Source organism: Mustelus asterias, chromosome 12 (assembly GCF_964213995.1).
Source record: "Mustelus asterias chromosome 12, sMusAst1.hap1.1, whole genome shotgun sequence".
In the NCBI taxonomy this organism is placed as follows: Eukaryota; Metazoa; Chordata; class Chondrichthyes; order Carcharhiniformes; family Triakidae; genus Mustelus; species Mustelus asterias.
In genome coordinates, this window is record NC_135812.1 from 76,317,350 (window position 1) to 76,344,999 (window position 27,650).

Genomic DNA, 27,650 nt, shown 5'->3' on the forward strand with positions numbered 1-27,650 from the left:
GTTTAACCAATTTCCTTTTTAAATTTCACCCCTACACTCCTCTAAACTTTGAAGTAGGAATGCCTGGCATTGGACATACGCTTCCCTTTTTTGCTTTATTCTACCCCTCTATACACTTGTGGGAACAGCAAGTTGAATCCACAGCTGGAACAGAATTATCAAATACTCCAAGCACAGATACAGCATGAGGTTACATACAGAGTAAAGCTCCTTATATACTGTCTCCATCAAACACTCCCAGAGTAGGTACATCAGAGGTCAGATATGGAGTGCTAACTTCAATGGGGTAAGAATGGATCTGAGCCAAATAACGTAGAGTCAAAGGTTGGGAGAAAAGTATTAGCTGACCAGTGGACTGCCTTTGGGTACGGTTAAGGTATATTCCCTCCAAAAAGAAAGACTGGGTAAAAGTTCAGAGCTCCCTGATGACAAAAGAGTTAGAAATTAAGATAAAGATGATAAAAGTGTGCTTATGATAAGTTTGGAAGGTTCAGAGGGGAGGTGAGAAAGTAAATAAAAGAAGCAAAGCAGGAGTATGGAGAGAGATTGGCAGCTATATAGGCTGTCAGTAGTAAAAGGAGTAGGGCCAATTAGGGACCAAAAGGGGGATTTACACATGAACGCAGAGGGTATAGCTGAGGTTATAAATCAAAACCTTCCATCCGTTTTTACCAAGGAAGATTAAGCTACCTCAGCCCTGGCAAAATAATTCAGCGACTTGAAGGTTTAAAATTGATAAGGAGATGGTATTGGATTGGTTGCTTGTACTTTATAGTTGAAGAGGCACCTGGGCCAGATGAGATGCATCCAAGATACAAAGGGAAGTATGGAAATTGCAGAGGCACTGGCCATAATTTTTCAGTCTTAGACTTAGGGCTGGTGCGAAAGGACTGGAGAATAGCAAACATTACACCCTCGTTCAAAAAAAAAGGATGCAAAGATAAGCCCATCAACTACAGGCCAATTTAACTTTGGTGGAAACTTCAGTAAACAATAGTTTTTTGAAGAGTATCAGCGAAGGTTGATGAGGGTGATGTGACTTCCTCTTGGAAGTCCATGTGGTACACATGGACTTCCAAGAGGAGCTTAATGCAATTCCACACAACAGACTTGTGAACAAAGTTACAGGTCACAGAATAAGAGGGTCAGTAGCAACAAAAGAAGCAAAAAAGTGACACAAGGAAAAACATTTTTCACGCATGAAGTGTTTAAGGTTTGGAATACATGGCCTGAGAACATGATGGAGGCAGTTTCAATGATGCATTCAGAAGGGAATTAAATAGTTATCTAAAAAGGAAGAATGTGTAGTGTTAGAGGGAAAAGGCAGGAGAATTACACTAAAGGAATTTGATTACTGCTGGAAATAGTCTTTTTTGTTGAGGTTTTTCATCTTGCACTCATCAGGACATTCGCAAGAATACAACATTGATAAGTTGATAGTGCGTGTAGAAACAGGTACAATTCACGCACACACGCACGCACACACCTTGCGCAGACAATGGTCCAAATAACCTCCTGCGCTGTAACATTCCTGTGTTCGAGTAAAGCTGCCTCTGCATGTCGCCATCAAACACTCCTGGGGCAGGTATAGAGTATCAGCTGTCTAAAAGCACCATTTTCCATCTTATCAGAATGCAACATTATCCACTAGCAGGTGAATAAAACAGGACCATGATCATTTCCCCACCAATTTCACTCAAATATTTCTCCACACTCTCCCATATCTTCCTACCCACTCACATGCAATCACTCTTGTCAACTTTCCCCTTCAGATTTGCACTACACCACCCTTCACATTTTACCTTAGCAGCATTGTTTCCAGGTACTGCTCGCTTCCTCCCAGATGCTCTGCTCCCCCGGATCCGACGGAATGAATGTCGCAATGATTTCTTAATCGACTTTACTCTCGAGAGGGGCCCCTCGAGGGCTAGCTGGTCACTGGGGTGCAGTGTACACCTACAGAGGTAGAATAAAACAAGCTCATAAGATTCTCAAATAAACACGCTTTAGCCAAATGCACATCAGTTACAGAGGGAAGACCAAGCAAGCGTCTCCCAGTACTGTTCCAGAGTATTTAATGGGACAGTGTCAAGGGAGCTTTATTCCGCATCTAAACCTGCCATGGGAATGTTTGATGGGACAGTGTAAAGGGAACTTGACTTGCCATCTAACTCCATGATGCATCTGCCCACGAATGTTTACTGGTGATACTGCATTCTGGTCCCTGTAGTAATCTATTCCAAATGCATATCCGTCTAAAACTCTGTCTGTAGATAATTTCTTCAGAGTATTGAACAACAATTGACATTTCCTCTCGATGCAGGATGTGTTTGCATCTTGTAGGGTGGTGGTCCCTCCTGATCAGAAATATTACTCTACTTGGCTCGGTCATAGAAGACAGAGGGTAGCAGTGGAAGGGTGCATTTCTGAATGGAGGGCTGTGACAAGTGGCGTTCCTCAGGGATCAGTGCTGGGACCTTTGCTGTTTGTAATATATATATATTAGTAAGTTTGCGGACGACACAAAGGTTGGTGGATTTGCGGATAGCGATGAGGACCATCAGAGGATACAGCAGGATATAGATCGGTTGGAGGCTTGGGCGGAGAGATGGCAGATGGAGTTTAATCCGGACAAATGTGAAGTAATGCATTCTGGAAGGTCTAATACTGATAGGAAATATACAGTAAATAGCAGAACCGTTAAGAGTATTGATAGGCAGAAGGATCTGGGTGTAAGGTACACAGGTCACTGGAAGTGGCAACCCAGGTGGAGAAGGTAGTCAAGAAGGCATACAGCATGCTTGCTTTCATCGGCCGGGGCATCACGCTTAAAAATTGTCAAGTCATGTTGCAGCTTTACGGAACCTTAGGCCGCACTTGGAATATGGTGTTCAATTCTGGTCACCACACTACCAGAAAGATGGAGACTTTGGAGAGGGTACAGAAAGGATTTACCAGGATGTTGCCTGGTATGGAGGGCATTAGCTATGAGGAGAGGTTGGAGAAATTTGGCTTGTTCTCACTGGAATGATGGAGGTTGAGGGGCAACCTGAAAGAAGTCTACAAGATTATGAAGGGCATGGACAGAGTGGATTGTCAGAAGCTTTTTCCCAGGGTGGAAGAGTCAATTACTAGTGGGCACAGGTTTAAAGGAGATGTACGAGCCAAGTATTTTACACAGAGGATGGTGGGTGCCTGGAGCTCGTTGCCAGGGGAGGTAGTGGAAGCAGATACGAGTGAGTTTTAAGGGGCGTCAGGACAAATACATGAATAGGATGGGAATAGAGGGATATGGTTCCCAGAAGGTTTTAGTTCAGTCGGACAACATAGTCAGTGCAGGCTTGGAGGGCCAAAGGGTCTGTTCCTGTGCTGTAACTTTCTTTGTCTATTTCAACCTCAGTCTGGTGTCCAAAGCCAAAATCAGTCCAAAGATGTGCGGGTTAGGTTGATAGGCCATGTTAAATTGATCCTAGTGTCGGGGGATTAGCAGGGTTAAATGAGGGTTACGGGAATAGGGCCTGTGTGGGATCGTGGTCAGTACAGACTTGATGGGCCGAACAGCCTCTTTTGTATTGTAGGAATTCTATGATAATGACAGTGGGTAATGATGTCCTCAAATGGTCCAAAAGATAAATGAGCCATGGAGAGGAGATGGTCTCAGGATGACAGCCTGCTCAATATAAGTGCTCGAAGATAAAAACAAATCTTCACAGTACTAGATTCCTTTTTTTTTATACGGAAGGTGTATTATGTTAGAATTTCCCTGCCGGTGGTTTGAGAGAGTCCTTTGTTATGGAATTCTAAAATGTGGGACAGAGGCCCAGAGAGACCCTGTCCCACTTTCCAGTCCCTCTTGGATTCCATGTCCCATTTTCGACAAGTTTGAGAGAAATTATAGAATAAGTGGATAAAACTCACCAATTCTGCCCACAGAAATCGTTAGCAGAGTTCCAATGATTAGATTATGAGGAGAGATTACAGGAATTAGGCATGCTTTCCCTTGAGTAAAGAAGGTTAAGGAGTTACTTGACAGAAGTTTTGAGGATTTTGAAAGGAGCGTATAGGATAAATAGAGTGAATTATTTACCCATTGGCAGGGAGCATGGGAGACAGAAACAATATCTTAAAAATCAGAGCCAGGCCATTCAGCAGAGAAGTTAGAAAACACTTCATTAAAAGGTGGCAGAAGTGTGGAACTCTCTCCCACGGCAAAAAAAAATTAAGATGTTTTAAATTTATTTACGATTTACATAGATGATTTGGAGTTGGGGACCAAGTGTAGTGTGTCAAAATTCGCAGATGACACTAAGATGAGTGGCAGAGCGAAGTATGCAGAGGACGCTGAAAGTCTGCAAAGGGACATAGATAATCTAAGTGAGTGGGCGAGGGTCTGGCAGATGGAGTACAATGTTGGCAAATGTGAGGTCATCCATTTTGGTAGGAACAACAGCAAAATGGACTACTATTTAAATGGTAAAACATTGCAGCATGCTGCTGTGCAGAGGGACCTGGGTGTCCTTGTGCAGGAATCTCAAGGAGTTGGTTTGCAGATGCAGCAGGTAATTAAGGCGGCAAATGAAATTTTGTCCTTCATTGCTAGAGGGATGGAGTTTAAAAACAGCAAGGTTATGTTGCAGCTGTATAAGGTGCTGGTGAGGCCACACCTGGAGTACTGTGTAGAGTTTTGGTCTCCTTACTTGAGAAAGGATATACTGGCACTGGAGGGGGTGCAGAGAAGATCCACTAGGTTGATTCTGGAGTTGAGAGGGTTGGCTTATGAAGAGAGGCGGAATAGACTGGGGCTTTACTCATTGGAATTCAGAAGAATGAGGGGAAATCTTATCGAAACATATAAGATTATGAAGAGAATAGATAAGATAGAAGCAGGGAAGTTGTTTCCACTGGCGGGTGAAACTAGAACTAGGGGGCATAATCTCAAAATAAGGGGAAGCAGATATAGGACTGAGTTGAGGAGGAACTTCTTCACACAAAGGGTTGTGAATCTGTAGAATTCTCTGCCCAGTGAAGCAGTTGAGGTTACCTCATTGAATGTTTTTAAGGCAAGGATAGATAAATTTTTGAACAGTAAAGGAATTAAGGGTTATGGTGAGCGGGCGGGTAAGTGGAGCTGAGTCCACAAAAAGATCAGCCATGATCTTATCGAATGGTGGAGCAGGCTCGAGGGGCCAGATGGCCTACTCCTGCTCCTAGTTCTTATGTTCTTAAATATTGGGTCGCTACAGTTGTGTTAGACAGGGATATAAAAAGATGTGGAACCAAGAACGGTGGATTGAGTCAAGATATAGATCAGCCTCACTGAATGGCTGCCTCCTGCATATTTTCCCAAATACCATGCTCAACTTTCTATGGTGAGTTTAATAGGCAGTCAAGGCACAGGTTAGACGTGGAGACATTCCATTTATGGTGAGACCAAACTCGGGGTCATAAAAAAAAAGGCAATCACAAACAAATCCAATTGGGAGTTCAGGAGCAACTTCTTTACCCAGATGGCAGTGAGAATGTGGAACTCACTATCATAGCAAGTGACTGAAGTGAATAGCATAGAACATTTAAGGAAAAGTTAGATATGAACAAAGGAGAAAAGAATATAAATATTTATTGATGGGTGAGACAAGGCTTGTGTAGAGGTATGGATCAGTTTAGTAGAATGACCTCTTTCTGAGCTGTGGACAATGAAACTGTAATCTTAGAGTGTATCTCAGAGTGCAACACAGAGAAGCTCATGTGGGGAAATTGCTGCAGATGCCTAGAACTGGCTTGAAAAACTCTGACCGAGAATCTGAACTTGCACACATCAGAAGTTAGACTGAATGAACAATCCCTGAACTGACAAGACTGGACCTGACCACAACCAATTGGACAATCTCTTAACTGACCTCACCACGACAGTGCGTTTTTGCTGGTAGTCATAGAGCCCGAAGCCGTGACTTGTGCCAAAAGTCACCAGTTTCCACTCCGAATGCAAGGCAAGTGATGTGACGACAGCAGGGGGCTGACACTGCACCAGGACAAAGGGCTGGAAGCCTGCGGGGAAATGGACGGGCTCCTCACGCGGATTCAGACGCTCATGGCCTTTCCACTTAAACGTATCCTGATCCTGCAAGATGTCAACCAGCGTGCAGGCCACTTCCTGGTCAGCAGGCTCATCATTCAGCTCCAGCACCAAAACCTGCCATGGAGAGACAAGCGATCAATAACACAGACACAGGGAGCTCAGTGGACAAACAAGGGAACCACTTTCCCAAAACCTGATCTAACGCCACAAACAGGATATTGACTGATGCGACATTCCTGCTGCTATGCCTGAATAGTAAGATACTCTTCCTAGATTCACTGGGCAAATGGAGCAGGTCCCAGTATTGTACAAAATCATTAGAATTTTATAACAACCTCTTAACAGTGTTTGTTAAATTACATAATTCACTTTTTCTGTTAGAGCATGGTTTCTCTTTGTCTAATACAGTACTATCAAAACATAGCTGTCCCTGGGGAGGGTACTTGTAATTCACAGGGGACCCTAATAGGGGCCTTTATGTTCAGGGCTCCTCACCGAAAGGTTTCAAAGCACAATGTTCCAGAACTTACCTGTCCTGCAGTGCCAGCCACTGTCAAATGACTGCTATATTTGCACAAGTGAATCTTCTGAATTCCTAACCTGGGGTCATCACTGTACGGATCAAAAGAGCCCACCTGTAGGAATACAATGTGAAAAGGAAAGCATTTTATAAAAGTCCCATTGCAGAGTGGAACCAGTACAAACCCTCCATTGATCGGCTGTGGACCAGTCTTGGTTTAGACTCCCAGTGAGAGCCCTCTCTCTCAGTGCAGGTACCATTCAGTCTGAAATACTGCCATTTAATTGGGGGAAAGAAATTTAATTTGCCATTTCATAGAATCCTGCAGTGCAGAAGGAGGCCATTCGGCCCATCGAGTCTGCACCAACCACAATTCCACCCAGGCTCTATCCCCATACATTTACCCCAGCTGTCCCCCTGACACTAAGGGGCAATTTAGCCAATTGGCCAATCCACCTAACCCACACATCTTTGGACCATCACAAGAACTGGAAACTGTTGACTAGAACTCTGGGTCTAACATTAAAATTAGAAGTATAGATTGAACTTTAAAAATATTTCAGTGACCAGTGATAGCAGATTTAATTGAAATGCTGACCGTAAAACTAATGCACAGTAATTGGAAACTTGTTGACACTCAAATCATCAGATTACAGATGTGTGAAACATCCTCCATCCAGGTCTGCTAACAATGGCATTTACTCCCAAAACAAACTGGACAAATATCTTGTTAAGAATTCAATCGAAGATCATGCATCCTTAAACTTGGTGGAGCGAATTTGTTGGTTAAGACACTGGGAGAATGCTGTTTTTACAATAATGGCAGGAGTGGGCAGATTGGGCTTTGAATTAACACCCCATTCAAATATAGCAGTTCAGACACTACAGCATTTCCTCAGCACTGCACTGGTGGCACTTGCCTGAATTACATGTTTTAAGAGTGAGGCACGAAAGCTCAACCTCTGACAGGACTGTTCAAAAGACTTCACAATTTTTAAAAACAGAATTGAGTGGGTGAGAATTTCTGCATCGCCACTATTTCCTTATTCACCTCGTCTTCCCGCTTTCTCGTCAAGCTTCTGAATCTTGCCTCCCAGATGCAGACAGCACCATGCTCGACAAAATACCTGATATTTGCTACAGATACACACAAAACAAATGGGACAGTACAAATACACTCCAGTCCCAGGGGTATAGCGAATTTCAGATTGCCAGGTTGTGTTCTGGGTCTCCTCTCTGCGACATCCCCAGCCCCCGCACAAGTAGAACATAGAACATAGAACATTACAGCGCAGAACAGGCCCTTCGGCCCACGATGTTGCACCGACCAGTTAAAAAAAAACTGTGACCCTCCAACCTAAACCAATTTCTTTTCGTCCATGAACCTATCTACGGATCTCTTAAACGCCCCCAAACTAGGCGCATTTACTACTGATGCTGGCAGGGCATTCCAATCCCTCACCACCCTCTGGGTAAAGAACCTACCCCTGACATCGGTTCTATAACTACCCCCCCTCAATTTAAAGCCATGCCCCCTCGTGCTGGATTTCTCCATCAGAGGAAAAAGGCTATCACTATCCACCCTATCTAAACCTCTAATCATCTTATATGTTTCAATAAGATCCCCTCTTAGCCGCCGCCTTTCCAGCGAAAACAATCCCAAATCCCTCAGCCTCTCCTCATAGGATCTCCCCTCCATACCAGGCAACATCCTGGTAAACCTCCTCTGCACCCTCTCCAAAGCCTCCACATCCTTCCTGTAATGTGGGGACCAGAACTGCACACAGTACTCCAAGTGCGGCCGCACCAGAGTTGTGTACAGTTGCAACATAACGCTACGACTCCTAAATTCAATCCCCCTACCAATAAACGCCAAGACACCATATGCCTTCTTAACAACCTTATCTACTTGATTCCCAACTTTCAGGGATCTATGCACACATACACCTAGATCCCTCTGCTCCTCCACACTATTCAAAGTCCTCCCGTTAGCCCTATACTCAACACATCTGTTATTCCTACCAAAGTGAATTACCTCACACTTCTCCGCATTAAACTCCATCCGCCACCTCTCGGCCCAACTTTGCAACCTGTCTAAGTCTTCCTGCAAACTACGACACCCTTCCTCACTGTCTACCACACCACCGACTTTGGTGTCATCAGCAAATTTGCTAATCCACCCAACTATACCCTCATCCAGATCATTAATAAATATTACAAACAGCAGTGGCCCCAAAACAGATCCCTGAGGTACACCACTTGTAACCGCACTCCATGATGAATATTTACTATCAACCACCACCCTCTGTTTCCTATCCGCTAGCCAATTCCTGATCCAATTTCCTAGATCACCCCCAATCCCATACATCTGCATTTTCTGCAGAAGCCTACCATGGTGAACCTTATCAAACGCCTTACTAAAATCCATATATACCACGTCCACTGCCTTGCCCCCATCCACCTCCTTGGTCACTTTCTCAAAAAACTCAATAAGGTTAGTAAGGCACGACCTACCTGCCACAAAACCATGCTGACTATCACCTATCAATTCATTACTCTCCAAATAACTATAAATCCTATCCCTTATAATTTTTTCCAACATCTTGCCGACAACAGAAGTGAGACTCACCGGTCTATAATTCCCGGGGAAGTCTCTGTTCCCCTTCTTAAACAATGGGACAACATTCGCTAACCTCCAATCTTCTGGTACTATACCAGAGGCCAACGACGACCTGAAGATCAGAGCCAGAGGCTCTGCAATCACTTCTCTTGCCTCCCAGAGAATCCTTGGATAAATCCCATCCGGACCAGGGGATTTATCTATTTTCAGACCCTCCAGAATATCCTGCACATCCTCCTTATCAACTGTAATACTGTCTATTCTACTCCCTTGCAACCCAGTGTCCTCCTCAGCTATATTCATGTCCCCTTGCGTGAACACCGAAGAGAAATATTGGTTCAATGCTTCACCAATCTCCTCCGGTTCCACACATAACTTCCCTCTGCCATCTATAACTGGCCCTAAACTTGCCCTAACCAACCTTCTGTTCTTGACATACCTATAGAACGCCTTAGGATTCTCTTTAACCCTATCCGCCAAAGTCTTCTCATGTCCCCTTTTAGCCCTTCTAAGCTCGCTCTTCAACTCCCTCTTAGCCAATCTAAAGCTTTCTAGTGCACTACCCGAGTGCTCACGTCTCATCCGAACATAAGCCTCCTTTTTCTTTTTAACCAACAAAGAAACTTTTTTGGTGCACCACGGTTCCCTAGCCCTACCAATTCCTCCTTGCCTGACAGGGACATACCTATCACAGACTCGCAGTAGCTGCTCCTTGAAAAAACTCCACATGTCGGACGTTCCCAGTCCCTGTAATCTCCTAGTCCAACCTATGTTTCCTAATTCTCTCCTAATAGCCTCATAATTACCCTTCCCCCAGCTAAAACCACTGGCCCGAGGTTCATGCCTATCCCTTTCCATCACTAAGGTGAACGTAACCGAATTGTGGTCACTATCACCAAAATGCACACCAACTTAGGTCTTTGCAGCAGTGCTGCCAATCACCACTTATGCAAACTGTGCGTTCGTGTTGTCGTGTTACAGCTTCTTACCTTTCGCAGGGGAGGCCACTCATCCTCCCCAGACTGATTCAGATTGTCATTGTGATCGGCATCTGTGACAAACACATTGACTGTGCTTAGTTTGTAAAGAGGCTTCAGACACACTCCAGATGCATCCCAGAAACGGACTGTCCCATCTTCATGCCTGCCCAGAAGAGACAGAAAGGAAGTCAGAAGCTGTGAGCTGAGATCACTGAGGGAAACCCACACTGCTCTTTGCTGTGGAACTGGAAACGCATTGAAAAGGTTACAACTCGAACTCAAACCCATCAGCTGTCACCATCAGCAAGATTTGTGCCATCCATCTCAGGGCCATCTCCAGAGCAGAGTTTCAGATCTCTACTCCTCTAGCTAGTAGAACCAAGGCTATCTTAGCATCTATAGAGCTAGTGACAACAGTAGGAGTTGGGAATCTCTCTTCATATGCTCGCAAATACAAGTGCCTTCACTCAGTAATTGTGCAGGAGGTCATTGTGTTGTGTAGTGAGTGCGGGCATACCCAATTACCAAAACCTCTCATCCCACCCAATCTCCTCCACCCCCTGCTCCCACCCAAATGCATGTACGTACCAGTCAGCCCTCTCTCCCAGTGTCACTCTCCTGCAATTTCAGTCTCAGCATTACCTCTGTCTCACTTTTGGTTTCGTACCCTCTTCCCTTAAGGTGGGATTTGAGTCAGCGTTTAGTGATAATGCTGGATTGAAACCTGTATGCCCCTCCCTGCAGACTCTGGACCCCATTCTCTCCTCTGCGGCTCACAAAAAAAAAAATTGAAGTTTCAAATGTCAGTTTCTCATTCCTCTCTCATCCAGTCACTCCCCTCACTTGCTCTTTGGGATCTTGCTGTGCATATGCTGGCTGTTGTGTTTGTTTACACGACAATCACGGAGCTTTGGAGTAATTCACTACGCACAGCTGTCCAATTTCACCAGTGTCTACCACAGTCTTGATTATAAATGGAGTACCTGTCACCAGGCTGAAGCTGTGATTTGTAAAGACTGAGTGTCCTTACCCAGTGAGGAGCAGATCTCTCTGTAGGGGCTCAGGGGCGGTGCTGTACCCTCCATCGATAGGCCACGGCTGTGGAGATAACATATTTCCGGTCACTTCAAAACACAAATTATAAGCAATTGTCTAATTCAAAGCTGCTAGTACCAGGCTGTATGTAGAGACAAAGAACTGTGCCTTTCACCCGTATGCAGTGCCTTCCCTTACCAGCAGAGGCCTCTTTGCTTGGGTTTACTGGCAACTAAATCTTCTCTTCTGCACCTGCTAATGTCCTGAAGCGGTTTGGGGACGGGCAGGACAGGGCGTTCAGTGCCAGACAGTCCTTCAGGATCCAACAGATTAGAATCAGCCATGGAACGATGGCAGCTGAACACACTCCTGCACCCCCCCCCTTCTCCCCACTCCACCAGGATCCTCTGCAGAGAGTTCAGCATCAGCAATATTGCCGATTCTTTCTAAACACCACAATGACATCCCCCCCCAACCCCTGCCCACCCTCCTCCATAACTAAACCCCACCTGCATCCGCACATGTCCAAGGAACACAACTCGCTGAGTTATGACAGCTGTCAGATTTTTCCTTGCATGTTTATTAACTTTTGGGAAATCCCATCCATACTACTGCTCGAGGTTACAACACTCACCACAAAACTAAAGAATGCTGAGTGAGGAGGCAGGTTACAGACACCACAATGGTGTAAAGAAGGAGGCATTACACTGTAACACTCCAGCATCTGTTGCCTTTGCCCACATATTCACCCAAATTCTGGCCTCTTGTGCAACCCAATCTTTTGAAATTCTCTCCCTAAACCGCTCTCCCTCTCTCTCCTCATTTAAGAAGCTCTCTCTGAGTAAACTGTCGGACATATGTAAATATCCAATACTTCCTCATGTGGGTGGATGTCAAATGTCTGACTATACACCTGTGAAATGCCTTGCTATGAAATGAGCTGCTGCTCCGGATTGTGAAACATGACCAAGTGTTAGAGACTGGATAAAACCAAATTACTGCGGATGCTAGAATCTGAAACCAAAAGAGAAAACGCTGGAAAATCTCAGCAGGTCTGGCAGCATCTGTAAGGAGAGAAAAGAACTGATGTTTCGAGTCCGACGACCCTTTGTCAAAGCTAAAAGGCACAGAAAGTGGGTGAGGGAATGAAAGATGAGTCATAGCCATTGAAACCAGGGAAAAAGACTGCTAATGACTGTCCACAGAGAGAATAAAGGGTGTGAATGGCCAAACGGCAGAGAAGCTGGAAGCTGTGACAGATGAAGATGTTGGGGGTGGGGGGATGGGGAAAGAAAAGGGAAGGGAAGAGTGGGGGTGGAGGGGAAAGCGAAAAATGAAGACCGACCATAAAGAAATAAAAAGGTAGAGAACAATAAAAAAAATTAAATAAAACAGAATGTAAACAAAGGGGACCGAGGTGGGGTAGAGCAAATCATCTGAAGTTGTTGAATTCTATGTTGAGACCGGAAGGCTGTAGAGTGCCGAGCAGGAAGACGAGATACTGTTCCTCAGTTTGCGTTGGGCTTCACTGGAATTACCTGCCCTGTATCTTTTCATTGGGAAATGAAAATGTCGTTGGGACATTGGCCGTCTCAATTTTTCCACCCCCTCACCCATTCCAACCTCTCTCCTTCCTAACTTTCCACCCTTTGCTCCCTCAGGTCCAACCCTGACAGTGTCATCAAACCTGCCGACAAAGGGGGTGCTGTTGTCATCTGGCGTATTGACCTCTACCTCGCAGAGGCTGAGCGCCAACTCTCAGATACTTCCTCTTGGACCATGACCACACCACTGAACATCAAGCCATTATCTCCAACACTGTCACCGACCTCATTTCCTCTGGATGCCCTCCCCCCACAGCTTCCAACCTCAGTCTCCCAAACCTGGACAGTCCGCTTCTACCTACTTCCCAAAATCCACAAAAAGGACTGTCCTGGTAGGCCCATTGTGTCAGCATGCACCTGCCCCACTGAACTTATTTCCTCTTACCTTGACTCCATCCTCACTGCCCTCTTCCATTCCCTCCCCACCTACATCCGGGATTCCTCTGATGCCCTGCGTCATATTGACAGCTTCCAATTCGCAGGCCCGAACCGCCTCCTGTTCACCATGGATGTGCAATCTCTCTACACCTCCATCCCACACCAGGACGGCCCTAGAGCTCTTCGCTTCTTTCTTGAAAAGAGGCCTGAACAATTCCCATCCACCACCACCCACCTCCACCTGGCTGAACTCATTCTCGCTCAACAACTTCTCCTTTAACTCAGCCCACTTTCTCCAAATCAAAGGAGTAGCAATGGGTACCTGTGTGGGTCCTAGCTATGGGGTATGGGTCCTAGCTATGGGGTATGCGGAACATTCCTTGTTCCAGGCCTACCCGGGTCCTTTCCCACAACTCCTTTACCAGTACATCGATGACTATTTTGGTGCCACTTCGTGCACTCGTCCAAACCTCGAAAAATTCATCAACTTTGCTTTCAGTTTCCATTCCTCCATCGCCTTCACCTGGTCCATCTCAGACACTTCCCTTCCCTTCCTTGACCTTTCTGTCTCCATTTCCGGCAATAGACTATTTACCAATATCCAGTACAAGCCCACTGACTCCCACAGCTATCTGGGCTACAGCTCTTCACACCCCATATCCTGCAAGGACTCCATCCCTTTCTCTCAACTCCTTCTCCTCCGTCACATTTGTTCCGATGATGCCACTTTCCAAAGGAATGCTTCTAATATGTGCCCCTTTTTCCTCAACTGTGGATTCCCATCTACAGTTGTTGACAGGGCCCTCAAAAGCGTGCAGTCCATCTCCCGCACCACAGCCTTCACCCCCTTCCAGAACAGGGACAGAGTCCCCCTTGTTCTCACATTTCACCCCGCCAGCCTCCGCATGCAAAGCATAATCCTTCGCCATTTTCACCAACTCCAGTGTGATGCCACCACCAAACACATCTTCCCTTCACTCCCTCTGTCAGCATTCCGCAGAGACCGTTCCCTCCGGGATAACCTAGTCCACTCCTCCACTCTACCCAACACCTCTCCCGTCACTCATGGCACCTTCCCATGCAATCGCAGAAGGTGTAACACCTGTCCCTGTACTTCTTCTATGCTCACCATCCAAGGTCTAAAACATTCATTCCAGGTTAAGCAGCGTTTCACTTGCACCTCTTTCAATTTGGTCTATTGCATTCGCTGCTCCCAATGTGGTCTCCTCTATAGCGGAGAGACGAAGCGTAGACTGGGTGATCGCTTTGCTGAGCACCTTTGGTCTATGCGCAATCAGGACCCTGACCTTCCGGTTGCTTGCCATTTTAACACACGATCCTGCTCCCATGCCCACATGTCTGTCCTTGGCCTGCTGCAATGTTCCAGTGAAGCCCAACGCAAACTGGAGGAACAGCATCTCATCTTCTGGCTAGGCACTTTACAATCCTCTGGTCTTGACATAGAATTCAAAAACTTCAGATGATTTGCTCTATCCCACCTCAGCCCCCTTTGTTTTCATTCTATTTAATTTTACTGTTCTCTACCTTTTATTTCTTTATGGTCTTTCTTCATTTTTCTTCCCCCCCCACTCTTTCCTTCTCCCTATTTCATCTCCCTTCCCTTTTCTCCATTCTACCTCTATGCCATTTCCCCCTTCTCCGACATCTCCATCTGTCACAGCTTACAGCTTCTCTGTCGTTTGGCCATTCATACCCTTTATTCGCTCTGTGGACAGCCATTAGCAGTCTTTTCCCCTGGTTTCTATGGCTATGTCTCATCTTTCATTCCCTCCCCCTGCAGTATAAATATCTCCCACTTTCTATGCCTTTTAGCTTTGACAAAGGGATTTCTGGACTCAAAACGTCAGCTCTTTTCTCTCCCTACAGATGCTGCCAGACCTACTGAGATTTTCTAGCGTTTTCTCTTTTGGGGACCAAAAGTTAGAGACTGCCTATAACACCCATTCAAAGCATCTTGTAATTTTAGCTAGGGTCTTCACTTAAATAGTTTGTATTGTTCTTTACTTAAGTGCAATCGTCCACTCCCCAGAGACTGTTTTGGAGCTGTACCTTGGTGGAGTAGTGAGTGGTCTGCTTGTTACCAGCAGCAATGATTCTCTCCCATAGTTTGATGGGGATGTTGGAGACATGGTGGGAGCAGGTGATTGCAGAGCAATGGAGAGGTATCAGATATGGAGACTGGATCACTGGCCACAAAGGGGACTTCAAATCTATGGCTACCAGCTCCTCCTCTGCTAGAACCAGCAGTGCACTTGGCTCATTGCAATCTAGGAAAAACAAAAGGAAAGTCATTCAGGAGAGTGCAAGTGCAGAACATTACTCCAAAAATAGCATTGCGACCAAAGAAGCATCACTTCCTTCATGTTGAATGCCCTGACATTCAATGGCATTATCATCATTAACTCCTATGGGGTGGCACAGTAGCACAGTGGTAGCACTGCTGCTTCACAGCTCCAGGGTCCCGGGTTCGATTCCCGCCTTGGGTCACTGTCTGTGTGGAGTTTGCACATTCTCCTCGTGTCTGCGTGGGTTTCCTCCGGGTGCTCCGGTTTCCTCCCACAGTCCAAAGATGTGCGGGTTAGGTTGATTGGCCATGCTAAAGTTGCCCCTTAGTGTCCTGCGATGCGTAGGTTAGAGGGATTAGCGGGTAAATATGTAGGGATAAGGGGGTAGGGCCTGGGTGGGATTGTGGTCGGTGCAGACTCGATGGGCCAAATGGCCTCTTTCTGCACTGTAGGGTTTCTATGATTCCTCCCACTATCAACATCCTAGGGTTACCATTGACCAGAAACTGAATTAGATGAGCCATACAAATACTGTGGCTGCAAAGGCTGGGAATTTTGCAGAGAACAATTCACCTCCTGACTTTTTTTCTATTCATTCGTGGGACATGGGCGTTGCTGGCTGGCCAGCATTTATTGCCCATCCCTAGTTGCCTTCGAGAAGGTGGTGGTGAGCTGCCTTCTTGAATTGTTGCAGTCCATGTTCTGTGGGTTGACCCACAATGCCATTAGGGAGGGAACTCCAGGATTGTGACCCAGTGACTGGGAAGGAACGGTGACATCTTTCCAAGTTGGGATGGTGAGTGGCTTGGAGGGGAACTTGCAGGTGGTGTGGTTCCCATTTATCTGCTGCCCTTGTCCTTCTAGATGGAAGTGGTCGTGGGGTTTGGAAGGTGCTGTCTAATGATCTTTGGTGAATTGTTGCAGTGCATCTTGTAGATGGTACACACTGCTGCTACTGAGCGTCAATGGTGGAGGGATTGAATGTTTGTAGATATAGTGTCAATCAAGCGGGCTGCTTTGTCCTTTATGGAGTCAAGCTTCTTGAGTGTTGTTGGAGCTGCACCCATCCAGGCAAGTGGGGAGTATTCCATCACACTCCTGACTTGTGTCTTGTAGATGGTGGATAGGCTTTGGGGAGTCAGGAGGTGAGTTACTCACTGCAGTATTCCTAGCCTCTGACCTGCTCTTGTAGCCATTGTGTTTATGAGGCGAGTCCAGTTGAGTTTCTGGTCACTGGTAACCCCAAGGATGTTACAGTGGGGGATGCAGTGATGGTTACACCATTGAATGTCAAGGGGCAGTGGTTAGATTATGTCTTATCCTGATTCCCCAAAGCCTGTACAAGGCACATGGCAGCAGTGTGATAGAATTCTCTCCACTTGCCTGGATGAGTGCAGCTCCAACTACACTCGAGAAGTTCATCATCACCCAGGACAGAGCAGTTTACTGGATTAACAATCCATTCGCCATCTTAAACATTCACTCCCTCTGCCACTGATACACAGTGTGTGTCATCCACGAGATGCATTGCGGTAACTTGCCAAGACTCCTTCAATAGTACCTTCCAAAACCACAACCTCAACCAAGTAGAAGTGCAAGGGCAGCAGATGTATGGGAACACCATTACCTAATCTGCAAGTTCCCCTCCAGACTACATATCACCCTGACTTGGAACTACATCAAAGTTCTTTCACTGTGGTTGGGTCAAAATCTTGGAACTCCCTTCACAACAGCACTTTGGGTGTACCTACACCACATACAGACTGTGTAACAGTTCACAAAGGTGGCTTGGCACAACCTTCTCAAGGGTAATTAGGGATGGGCATTATACCTTACTCTGCATTGCTGAATTATTATATATTTGGTCCGCAGGGATTAATTGCCCGCACGACATCTGGATGGGGGTTTATTTCGCTGAAATTATCTGGCACCGAGCCATCAAACCACCTCCTTAAATTCCAAACATCAGTGACTGACATGAAAGAGCAGTGATTTTAAATAATATCTGTCTTAGAGATAAAGGCACAAAACCTGGCCCTTGTACCTGGTTCTTGGTGGCCTTTCTGATTTCCTTATATGAACTGCAGCGTCCCATTAGATTTACACAATATCCTCCGTCTCAGTTTTGTTAATGAAATCATTCATCCCAGCGTTATGAAGAAACCACTGCTCTTATCATCATGAATATCCTTGCACAGGATTACTTACAGCCCCTTTGACTCAGACTCAACCCAAAACATTATACATGACAAATCAATAATTAACTAGCCAAACGGAACATGTACGGTGAATTTTAAATCGCAGGAAGTATGAGGGTTAACTACAGGGCGATAAGAGTAAACAATTTCCTGTGAGGAAGTGCTAATAGCACAAATGTCAAACTAATTTTAGGCTTTTGAGTATTATAAAAGTAGGAACATTTATGACAACACAAACTGCCAACATTTGGTTGTGAGGCTTATAATTAGTTGAGCACGTACTTAGTTTAATCTTAAAGCCAATTATACCAATGTCATCAAATGGCAACATCAAACATTCCCAAGGCAGGCACAGACAACATGGGTTAGATACAGAGTAAAACTCCCTCTACACTGTCCCCATCAAACACTCCCAGGTACAGGAACACAGTTATGAAGATTTGAGTTCTTGTTGGAAATTGTGTAGGGAGCCTGATCCTTATGATTCAGTTACTCAAATACTGTCTATTCATAGGCTGCTGTTGAGAAACCATTTAATAAACAGGAATAAGCAGCAAACCAACGACAGTGCAAAGACAGATTAATCACATTATGGACTAATTTAGTGGACAAACATCACCCCCCCAAAGTGCATGTATAAAAAGGGACAGAGAACACCGTTTACCTGACTCAGAATCGTCCTCATCAACAACAAAGAAATCAATCACTCGGGAGGTGAAGTCAAACGCAATCTGCTTGGAGCCATGTAGGACAGAGATACAATGCCGGTCACCATAGCTGGCACGAGGCATTCCTCCTTTGAAGATAATGAACGGAGTCCTGCAAAAAGAGCATTCCCACACCTGGTGTGAATACAGTCTGATTCCACAAACACAGTTTGAAGACACCAAGGCAGTCCCAAAGATCAGTTTCACGGCAAAACCCAACACACAAAACCACCAAACTAGCTCTTCACCCTCCCCATCCCTTCTCTTTGCATTCTGTCCCATGACCAATTTTGTACCCAAACTACTAATGTCCCTTTAGTCTGGGCTTCAATTTTGCTAACAAGTCTATTAAGTGCTACTTTGCCAAATACCTTTTGAAAGTCTACATACACAATATTAAATTTAAATGCCCTTTGTATTTTTTTATATTCAGCTTAGTTCTCTGCTGTATTCTGTGCCTAACAATGGTCTTAGCCCCCTTTTTGTCTCATGTTGATTTCCAAATCTTTCACCTGCCTAGGAATGTGTATAATTTTTACCAGAACTCTCTTTTAAGGCCTTCCATAGTTCAGTTACTGTTTTGTTAACCAATATTTGATTCTAATCCATCTGGAATAAATGCCTCTTCAGCTCAATGAAGTTAGCCCTTCTCCAATGAAATGCTTTCGGGCTACACTGTCCCTTGTCCTTTTCCATAATTATTCTGAATATTGTGATTACTGTTCCCCAAATGCTCCCCACTGAAACATGAACCAGATCCAACACAGTTTCCTTCCAGTGAGGCTGGAAACACTGATCGAGAAAGTTCTCTTGCATACATTCAGGAATTCCTCCCCTCTATCTTTTACCATTACTATCCCATTGTCTATAGAATAAGTGAAGACCCCATTATCATCATTTCAGTTCTTGTAACTTTGTAATTTGCTCCTTCATCTCTTTCCCCCATTTGGTGGCCCAAAGTAAATACCCAGCCAGTATTCCTAGATTATTCCTTAATTTTAGCCAAAGAGATTCTGTCTTTGATCCTTCACATGTCACCCAATCCAATCTTACAACAATTTGACTAATATTGTCAACTCCCATTTTTTTTCTGGAATATCTTGCAGTCAGGAATATGACGTTTACAATCTTCCCTTTCTTGGATGCAGATCTCTACTGCCACAATATCACAGCCCCATGTGTCTGCAACTTACTTATTTAATGACACTCTTGCCATACGTTAATGCATTAATGTACACGCACACCAAACTGTCCTAGATAGTCTTGTATTCCTGCCCCTCACTTCAACCCCCCCAGCTGATCCTTCCTATTCTAAACTATTGGCCTTTCCCAGTCATCTGCGCACACGCACGCACACACAGTTATTCACTGCAAGAAGGCTGATCAACAGCAGCAGAGTGACCTACCTTTGCTTGGTTGTGAGCCAAAGAATCTTTGGAATTGCTTTGCATGGGAAGGGACCTGTGGATAAGGAGGTAGAAAGGAGCTTAGTAACAGAGATCTGAAGTCCAGAGATCACATGGAGCTCAATATCATTTTCTGCTCCTGTACATCCGAAAGCCAGATACTGTTTATGAAATTAGTTCTAATGTCTTATTCATGCTCATTTCCAGCAGTGACAAAGCAATTCTTCTAGTTGTTTGTGCTTCCTCCGTGTCTCATCCTCTAGCATCTGCCCCAGTCTGTGCTTAGTCAGCAGATTGAAGCCAGCTGGTCATGATTTAGACAAGTTATTCCTTAAAAAGTGAGGTTCAAAGTGCCCAGAGCATGCAGCAAGTTTGTTCACCTTCAGGGATCCTGCACGTTAAGCTTTCCAATTCACATTTTTAGAAACAGTCTCCCTGTCGGCCTTTCAGTGCAAGTGACATTGTTTTGCAGGATCATACTGACCATAAGGCACTTTGTTTTCTAGAGGCTGTGGCAATCGGTCATCATTTGATACAGGCCATTGGCAGTAACTGCCATCACTGTGAGAGCTGATGATCTGCCGCCCATCCCTCTGCCAGGTCACACTCTCCAATTGCTATAAACAAAAACAGACATGGCTTAACAATGCGTTTAAAGGGCTCCCCAGTGACATCCACATCCCACCGAATGGATTAAAAAGACTGTACCAGATCTCCCAGAAAGTGGTGTGTTGCTTGGTTGGCCTGCAAATCCCACAATATGATAAGGCCTCTGCTATATCCAATCAGAATCTGATGGGGGTTTCTTGGGTTCTCCTGCAGGGCCTCCACAGATCCCAGTGAGCGTCGACTTCTATAATCATCAGGCACTCTGAGGGAAGAATAGAAATACTCATTCCAAATTTGCTCTCGCTTCTCACCACACCCCATTCAATTTATCCCTGGACTGTAATCACAGTTTGTCAATGAAAAGAAGGAAGGTGGAGGCAAAGACAGACAAACCAAGAGGGAACTGAAGGGAGAACTGGAAGAGGACCTATAAAGAATGGTGGGGCATATGTGAGACATCTAAACTACTCAAAGGATTCTGGGCAGGTACATCACTGACTATTAGGGAAGACTCTACAACCAGCATGTGCAACAAGGTGGTAATTAACATCTCTTCCAATGCTATCAATTCATCAAACTTCTGTGTTCTGATGCTAAAAACATGTCGAGGTTCAGTCCAGATACAACTACTCAGTAACCTCAACAACCTTCAATACCAGGGTGCTGACAGTTATCAATACAACTTCCCAACTGATCCAGTGGAAACCCATTTGAAAATAGATTTATCCCACTTATCACAGATGATGTTAAACCAAGCTGGGGACGGGGGGGACGGAGTAAAGGTCACCACAGATTTAGAAGGTGACAGCATGTTCAAAACCCCGAGAAGAAAGGGATGTTGTAGATGGGGTGTAGTTTGCAAGGGCAGAGGCATTAAGGGTGAGGTTTTTTAAAAAACAAAGTTGGTGATGATTGCAAACTCGAGGCGGAGGGGGGGGGGGGGTGGAGAAACGGGGTCAATAATTTAATGGGAATAGGGTTGAGGAAGCTGGTGACGACTCAAGGACTTAATGAGGTCAGAGACTTATGGGGAAATAGGAGAGAAATGAGAGAATGACGAGAGTTGAGATAGATTGGAGTAGCTGGGGTTTTTCTCCTTTAAACAGTGTTAATGTTGAAAATGCTGTGACATTTGAGGTCATGCTCTGGTTATGATCAAGAGGAACTGATACTAATTGGGGAAAGGTTAGGGCACATGTAGAAGAGCCAGTTTCCATCTGTGGGAGGGGTGGTGAGAGGAGAAACTATGTAGAAGAGGAAAATAGCATGCACTTTGGTTTATTTACAAAAATCAGCACAACATATGATAAAGACAGACTACCTCCAGTTTCCTCCTTTGTCAGAGAAACACAGAGAAGGACAGTGGAGATTTCATAGAGGTATTTGTTATAAAGGATTTAGATAAGGGTAACTAGAGAGAAGCTTGGTTTCCTGTGGCTGGAAGGATCAATAACAGATTTAAAGATGATTGGCAAAAGAATCAGAGGCTCCCTGAGGAAAACGTGGTTTGGATTTGGAAAGCATTGATAGAGAGGTGAATACAGATTGAAAACAAATATTGGATAAATACTTGAAAAGGGGAAAAACTGAAGCACAGATGTGAGATAAGGAAAGAGAAAGATTGGAAACCTCAAATTATATCTTGGCAAAAATCACGTGGCAGACACTGGGATCAAACTTCACCCCAGCATCAACATCCTTCAATTATTCATAAAGAAAAGCAGTAGCAATAAATAAGGAAGTGCAGTAATGAATACCAGCTGTTCCTGTCCTATACCATCTCTATAAAGATCATTTATAGAAATAGTAAAGCAGGTGGGAGTGACAGGCTCAGGTGATGATCAGAACCCTTACTTCTGTAGAACAGCTTCCTGGCTGATGGTTTTCTCTTCCTGCTCTCTGAAGGTTGGCTGTTCCACCACAAACACACAGCCACCTTCTGTCCCCAGAAACAACACATCACCAGGCGACTGAGGGAGGACCACAGTTATAGTCGTGACACTTGGAGGAGCACTGTAAACAGGAAACAGACAGGTCACAGAGGGCATCAGCTGAATCAAGAAACCAGAACTCAGTAAATTCAGTGCATGGTGCAGAGTTAAATAAATCACAATTATACAATGCACAGTCGCCCTGCTTAGGTAGCTCTACACGGCCTCCTGAGCATACGCATAGTAGGGGATTTTCACAGTAACTTCAGTGCAGTGTTAATGTAAGCCTACTTGTGACACTAATAACAATAAACTTTAAACTATCCCCTGTTGGGATGCAGAATCAACATCGGCCCCCTGCTCCTGACAACCAAGGGTATTCAGTGTCGACAGCAAGACCAGTTGCTTTGCACTTGATAGCAGAGTCTATAACGGATTCCACTTTGTACTGTATGACTTCACGAGATCGGACAACAGTGGGATGCCAACTTGTTCATTCTCAATCTGAACTTTGCTGGATTGCAACATTCTGAAACCTATTAAACTCGCTGGGCCATCAACCAGAGTCACAGCAATTTTTAACAATCTCAACATTTGATGTTGTTCAGTGCCCTGTGAACCCTTATGACTGAAATGCTCTATAGTCCAATGTTCTACTATTCTATTTAGTTATAGTTGTAATCTGCCCTGGTTGGATAGTGAATAAACACTGACCATGTGGCAGCCTGCAAATCAAAGGAAAAACAAACTTCGGTGGTCAGTATGGCACACTTTGTTTATTTCCAGAAAAAAATCTCAAAGGCTCACTCACTCACTAAACCTAAACCACCATATAGTGCACAGCGCACACTCACTCAGGTGGAATCGGTAGAGGGTTAAATGCCCCTGTCTACATCAATGGGGATGAAGTGGAAATGGTCCAGAGCTTCAAGTTTCTAGATGTCTAGATCACCAAGAAACTGTCCTGATCCCTCCATGCTGATGCTATAAGATAAGAAAGCCCACCAACGCCTCTACTTTCTCAGGAGGCTAAGGAAATTCACTGTGACTCTCACCAGTTTTTACAGATGCACTACAGAAAGCATCCTTTCTGGATGCTTCACAGCTTGGTATGCCTCCTGCTCGGACCAAGACAAGAAACTACAAAGGGTTGTAAATGTAGCCCAGACCATCACACAAACCAACCTCCCATCCATTGACTCGGTCTATACTTCCCGCTGCCTCAGAAAATCAGCCAGCATAATTAAGGACCCCATGTACCCCCGGACATACTCTCTTCTACCTTCTTCCATCGGGAAGATGATACAAAAGTCTGAGAACACATACCAACCGATTCAAGAACAGCTTCTTCCCGTCTGCCATCAGATCAGATTTTTGAATGGACCTACGTTGATCTGAGTTGATCTTTCTCTGCACCCTAGCTACGAGTGTAACACTATATTCTGCACCCTCTCCTTTCCTTTTTTCCTATGTACTCTATGAACTGTAAGCTGGTCTGTATAGTGCAATAAACAATGCTTTTCACTGTATCCTAATGCAAGTGATAATAATAAATCAAAATCAGTTTAAACTCTTACCCGGGCTGCCCACGTAGATCGAAGCGAGACTCCTCCTTGAGGAGGCTCAGTCCATCTGGGCTTTTCTTCAGCTTCCATAAATGCAGACTGTTGTCATCCAAGAGCGTCACCAGTTGACCCTGCAGAGATACCCCACATTCCAGTTCATTAGAACATGTTCATACAGAATCAACCAGCTCAAACAGTAAGTGCAATCTGCTGCTTTCCTTCCACCAGACTCCTGAGCCACCGAAGCTCAGCAGAAGCACGAGGACCAGCACAATTTTCAGTTAAACACTTTACAACCTCAAATTCAATCATTTTAGATCACAGCGTTTGCTCGAATTTTTATCTCCAGATTATTAGGAAAAGCAGAATTCGTGCTATTCACATTGCCTCTTTACTATCTTCTACTATCACCTCACACCTGATCAAAGACCTTCATATTTATTCTTTTCTTGCCCTTTCACTACCTCTATGCCTGCTTAAAACTTGCTACATCGCTAACTCCTCCAATTCCCCAGCCTAAAATGTGAACTTTGTTTCTCTCTCCAACAACTCTGCCTGATCAGGGTATTTCTAGCATTTTGTTTTTATTCCCGAGTTTTCAAGGCCTGTTCCACTTTGCCAGATTTGTCTTAAAGTAAGCCAACTTAACCAGGCTCGAGTTAGTGAGTTTATTACTAAATTACTTAACCAGGCTTTCGAGTTAAATAGTAAGCTTATTACTAAATGCATGCGTCAGAGGGTCTACAGCACAGAAACGGCCTTACAACCCATTGTGTAAACAGAGGTCAAAAACAAACACCCAAACTATTCTAATCCCATTTTCCAGCACTTAACCCATAGCCTTTTATGCCTTGGCATCACAAGTGCACATCTAATTACTTAAATGTTACGAGAGTCTCTATCTCCATCACCTTTTCAGGCAGTGAGTTCCAGAACCCCGCCCCCCCCACCATTTGGCTGAAAAGAATTTTTCTCACATCCCCTCTAAACCTCCTGCCCCCTTATCTTAAATCTATGCCCCCTAGACATTGACCTTTCCACCAAGGGGAAAAGTTTCTTCCTGTCTACTCTATGTGCTTCATAATTTCATATATCTCAATCATACATCACCCTCAGTCTCCTCTGCTCCAATGAAAACAACCCCAGTCTATCCAATCTTCATAAATTCTCCAGCTCAGGTAACATCCTGGTAAATCGCCTCTGCACCCTTTCCAATTCTATCAAATCCTTCGATAATGTGGATTGCAGAACTGTACACAATGCTCTAGTTGCTCTTAAAACTTTATGGACGGAATTTTCCCGTCCTGCCCACCATGGGAATTGTAGTGGGTGAGACACGGACCATACAAAAGTCTGTTGACCTTGGGCAGGATTTTCTGACCTTGGGGTGAGCGCGGCTGGAAAATCCTGCTCTATGCCTCAGCTAATATAGGGAAGTATATCACATGGCTTCTTAACCACTTTAGACATCTGTCCTGCCACCTTAAGAGACCGGTGTACATGCACACAAAGATCCCTCTGATCCTCGGTGCTTCCCAGGGTTCTGCCTTTCATCAGGTATTCACTTGTCCTGTTTGTTCTGCCCAAGTGCAATACCTCACACTTATCCAGATTGAAAACCTTTGCCACTGATCAGCCTCTGTCCAGCCTGTCTATATTCTCCATTAACCTAAGGTTATCCTCCTTACCATGTTCCACCCTACCAATTTTCCTATAATCCGCCAATTTACTGATCAACCCTCCTACATTCAAGTCCAAATCATTTATATAAGCCATAAATAGCAAGGACCTCAACACTGATCCCTGCAGGACCCCACGGGACACAGTCTTCCTATCAGAAAAACACCCTTTGACCATTACCATGTGCTTCCTGCCAGTCAGCCAATTCTGGATCCAATTTGTCAAATTTCCTTGGATTCCGTTGGCTCTTACCTTCACTATTGGTTTCCCATGTGGGACTTTGTCCGAGTAAACTACATCAAATGCATTGCCTTCATCTGCACACCTGGTCACCTCTTTGAAAAATTGAATCAAGCTGGTCAGACATGACCTCCCCTTAGCAAAACCACGCCGACTGGTCTTAATCCCTGCCTCTGCAAATGCAGATTAATTCTGTTTTTCAGAATAGTTTCCCCAACACTGAGGTTAGACTGACTGGCCTGTAGTTTCCTGGTTTATCCCTTCCTCCCTTCTTTTGAATAATGGTATCACATTGGCTGTCCTCCAGCATCTCCCTGTGGCCAGAGAGGAATTGAAAATTATTGCGAGTGCCCCTGTTATTTTCTCCCTTACCTCACTCAACAGCCTGGGATACATTTCATCTGGTCCTGGATATTTATCTACTTTTAAGCCTGCCAGACCACTCAAAACCTCCTCACTGTCTATGTTAATTTCTTTAATTATATCACAGTCCTCCCCGATTTCTATCCTCGCATTGTCTCTCATTAGTGAGCACCGACAAAGTATTTGTTTAGAACTCTACCTATGTCCTCTGGCTCCACACACAAATTACCATTGTGGTCATGAATGGGTCCTACTCTTTCCTCAGCTATCCTTTTCATCCTTAATGCACTTTAAAGGAAAATCCTTTCATGTCTCCTTTTGCTCTCCCAATTTCCTTTTTAAGTTCCCTCTTGTACATCCTATACTCCTCCACAGCTTCTGCTGTTTTGAGCTCTTGATGTCAGCCATAAACTTCCCTTTTTCTCTTTATCCAATACTGTACATCCCTCAATATCCAGGGTTCACTGGATTTGTCGGTGCCACTCTTTCTTTATTGGAACATGGCTGGCCCTGTATTCTCCCTACTTCCCTCTTGAATGCATCCCACTGTTCTGTCACAGATTTACCCAAATGTCTGCTCTTAGTCCAGTCTGGCCAAATCATATCTGATCTAATTAAAATCGGCCCTCCCCAGTTTGGAATTTGGATTTCTGGCCCATTCTGGTTCTTTTCCATAACCATCTTGAATCTATCAGAGTTATGATCACCGTCTGCAAAATGCTCCTCCGCTGATATTTCAAACATTTGCCTGCTTTGTTATCTAAAATTAAATCCAGGACCGCCCCCTTTCTTGTAGGACCTTCTACATACTGGCTTAAAATGTTCTCCTGGACACATTCGAAAAGTTCCGCTCCCTCTAAATCTTTCACACAATGACCTCTCCAATTAATATTGGGGAAGTTGAAATCCCCCGATATCAGTACTCTATTACTTTTACTCTTCTGAAATTTGCCTACATGTCTGCTCTTCTATTTCATCCGGACTGTTAGGGGGCCTACAGAACACTGAACAATGAGATTGCTCCTTTTTAAGTTCTAACGATATGGCTTCATTACAAGTGCCTTCTAAGATGTCGCCCGTCCTTACTGCTGTCATTGATTCCCTGATCAAAATTGCAACACCCCTTCCATTTTTATTTTCTTCCCTGTCTCACCTGAACATCCTGGAATATTGAGCTGCCAATCCTGCCTCTCTCTCAACCACGTCTCAGAGGTAGCAATGACATCATATGTGTTTTGTGCCCTCGACTCATCTACCTTGTTTGTCAGACTCCTTACATTAAAATAAATACCATCCAATCTTGCCAAATTCCTTTGTGCTTTAACTGGCCAACAACTTCTATGCCTCCCTGACTCATTTCGTGTCTCTTCTAATTTTGGTAGGGCATCTCCCCCTACTGAACCTTCTCTCAGGACCCCACACCCCTGCCAAG

The 27,650-nt window shown here is 44.7% G+C and overlaps 1 protein-coding gene across 2 annotated transcripts in view; it reads right to left on the minus strand.

Moving 5' to 3' along the window:
- llgl2 (LLGL scribble cell polarity complex component 2) overlaps positions 1–27,650 on the minus strand; it is a 105,705-nt gene that overhangs the window by 11,624 nt on the left and 66,431 nt on the right. For both annotated transcript variants that reach the window (XM_078225453.1, XM_078225452.1), the window contains 12 exons: positions 23,948–24,066; positions 22,294–22,452; positions 20,539–20,701; positions 20,315–20,447; positions 19,831–19,885; positions 18,382–18,536; positions 15,284–15,501; positions 11,227–11,294; positions 10,206–10,359; positions 6,607–6,711; positions 5,898–6,190; positions 1,803–1,956 (listed from right to left, as the gene is read on the minus strand). In XM_078225453.1, coding sequence (XP_078081579.1) covers positions 1,803–1,956; positions 5,898–6,190; positions 6,607–6,711; positions 10,206–10,359; positions 11,227–11,294; positions 15,284–15,501; positions 18,382–18,536; positions 19,831–19,885; positions 20,315–20,447; positions 20,539–20,701; positions 22,294–22,452; positions 23,948–24,066 — 1,776 coding nt within the window. The remainder of the gene's footprint in view (positions 1–1,802; positions 1,957–5,897; positions 6,191–6,606; positions 6,712–10,205; positions 10,360–11,226; positions 11,295–15,283; positions 15,502–18,381; positions 18,537–19,830; positions 19,886–20,314; positions 20,448–20,538; positions 20,702–22,293; positions 22,453–23,947; positions 24,067–27,650) is intronic.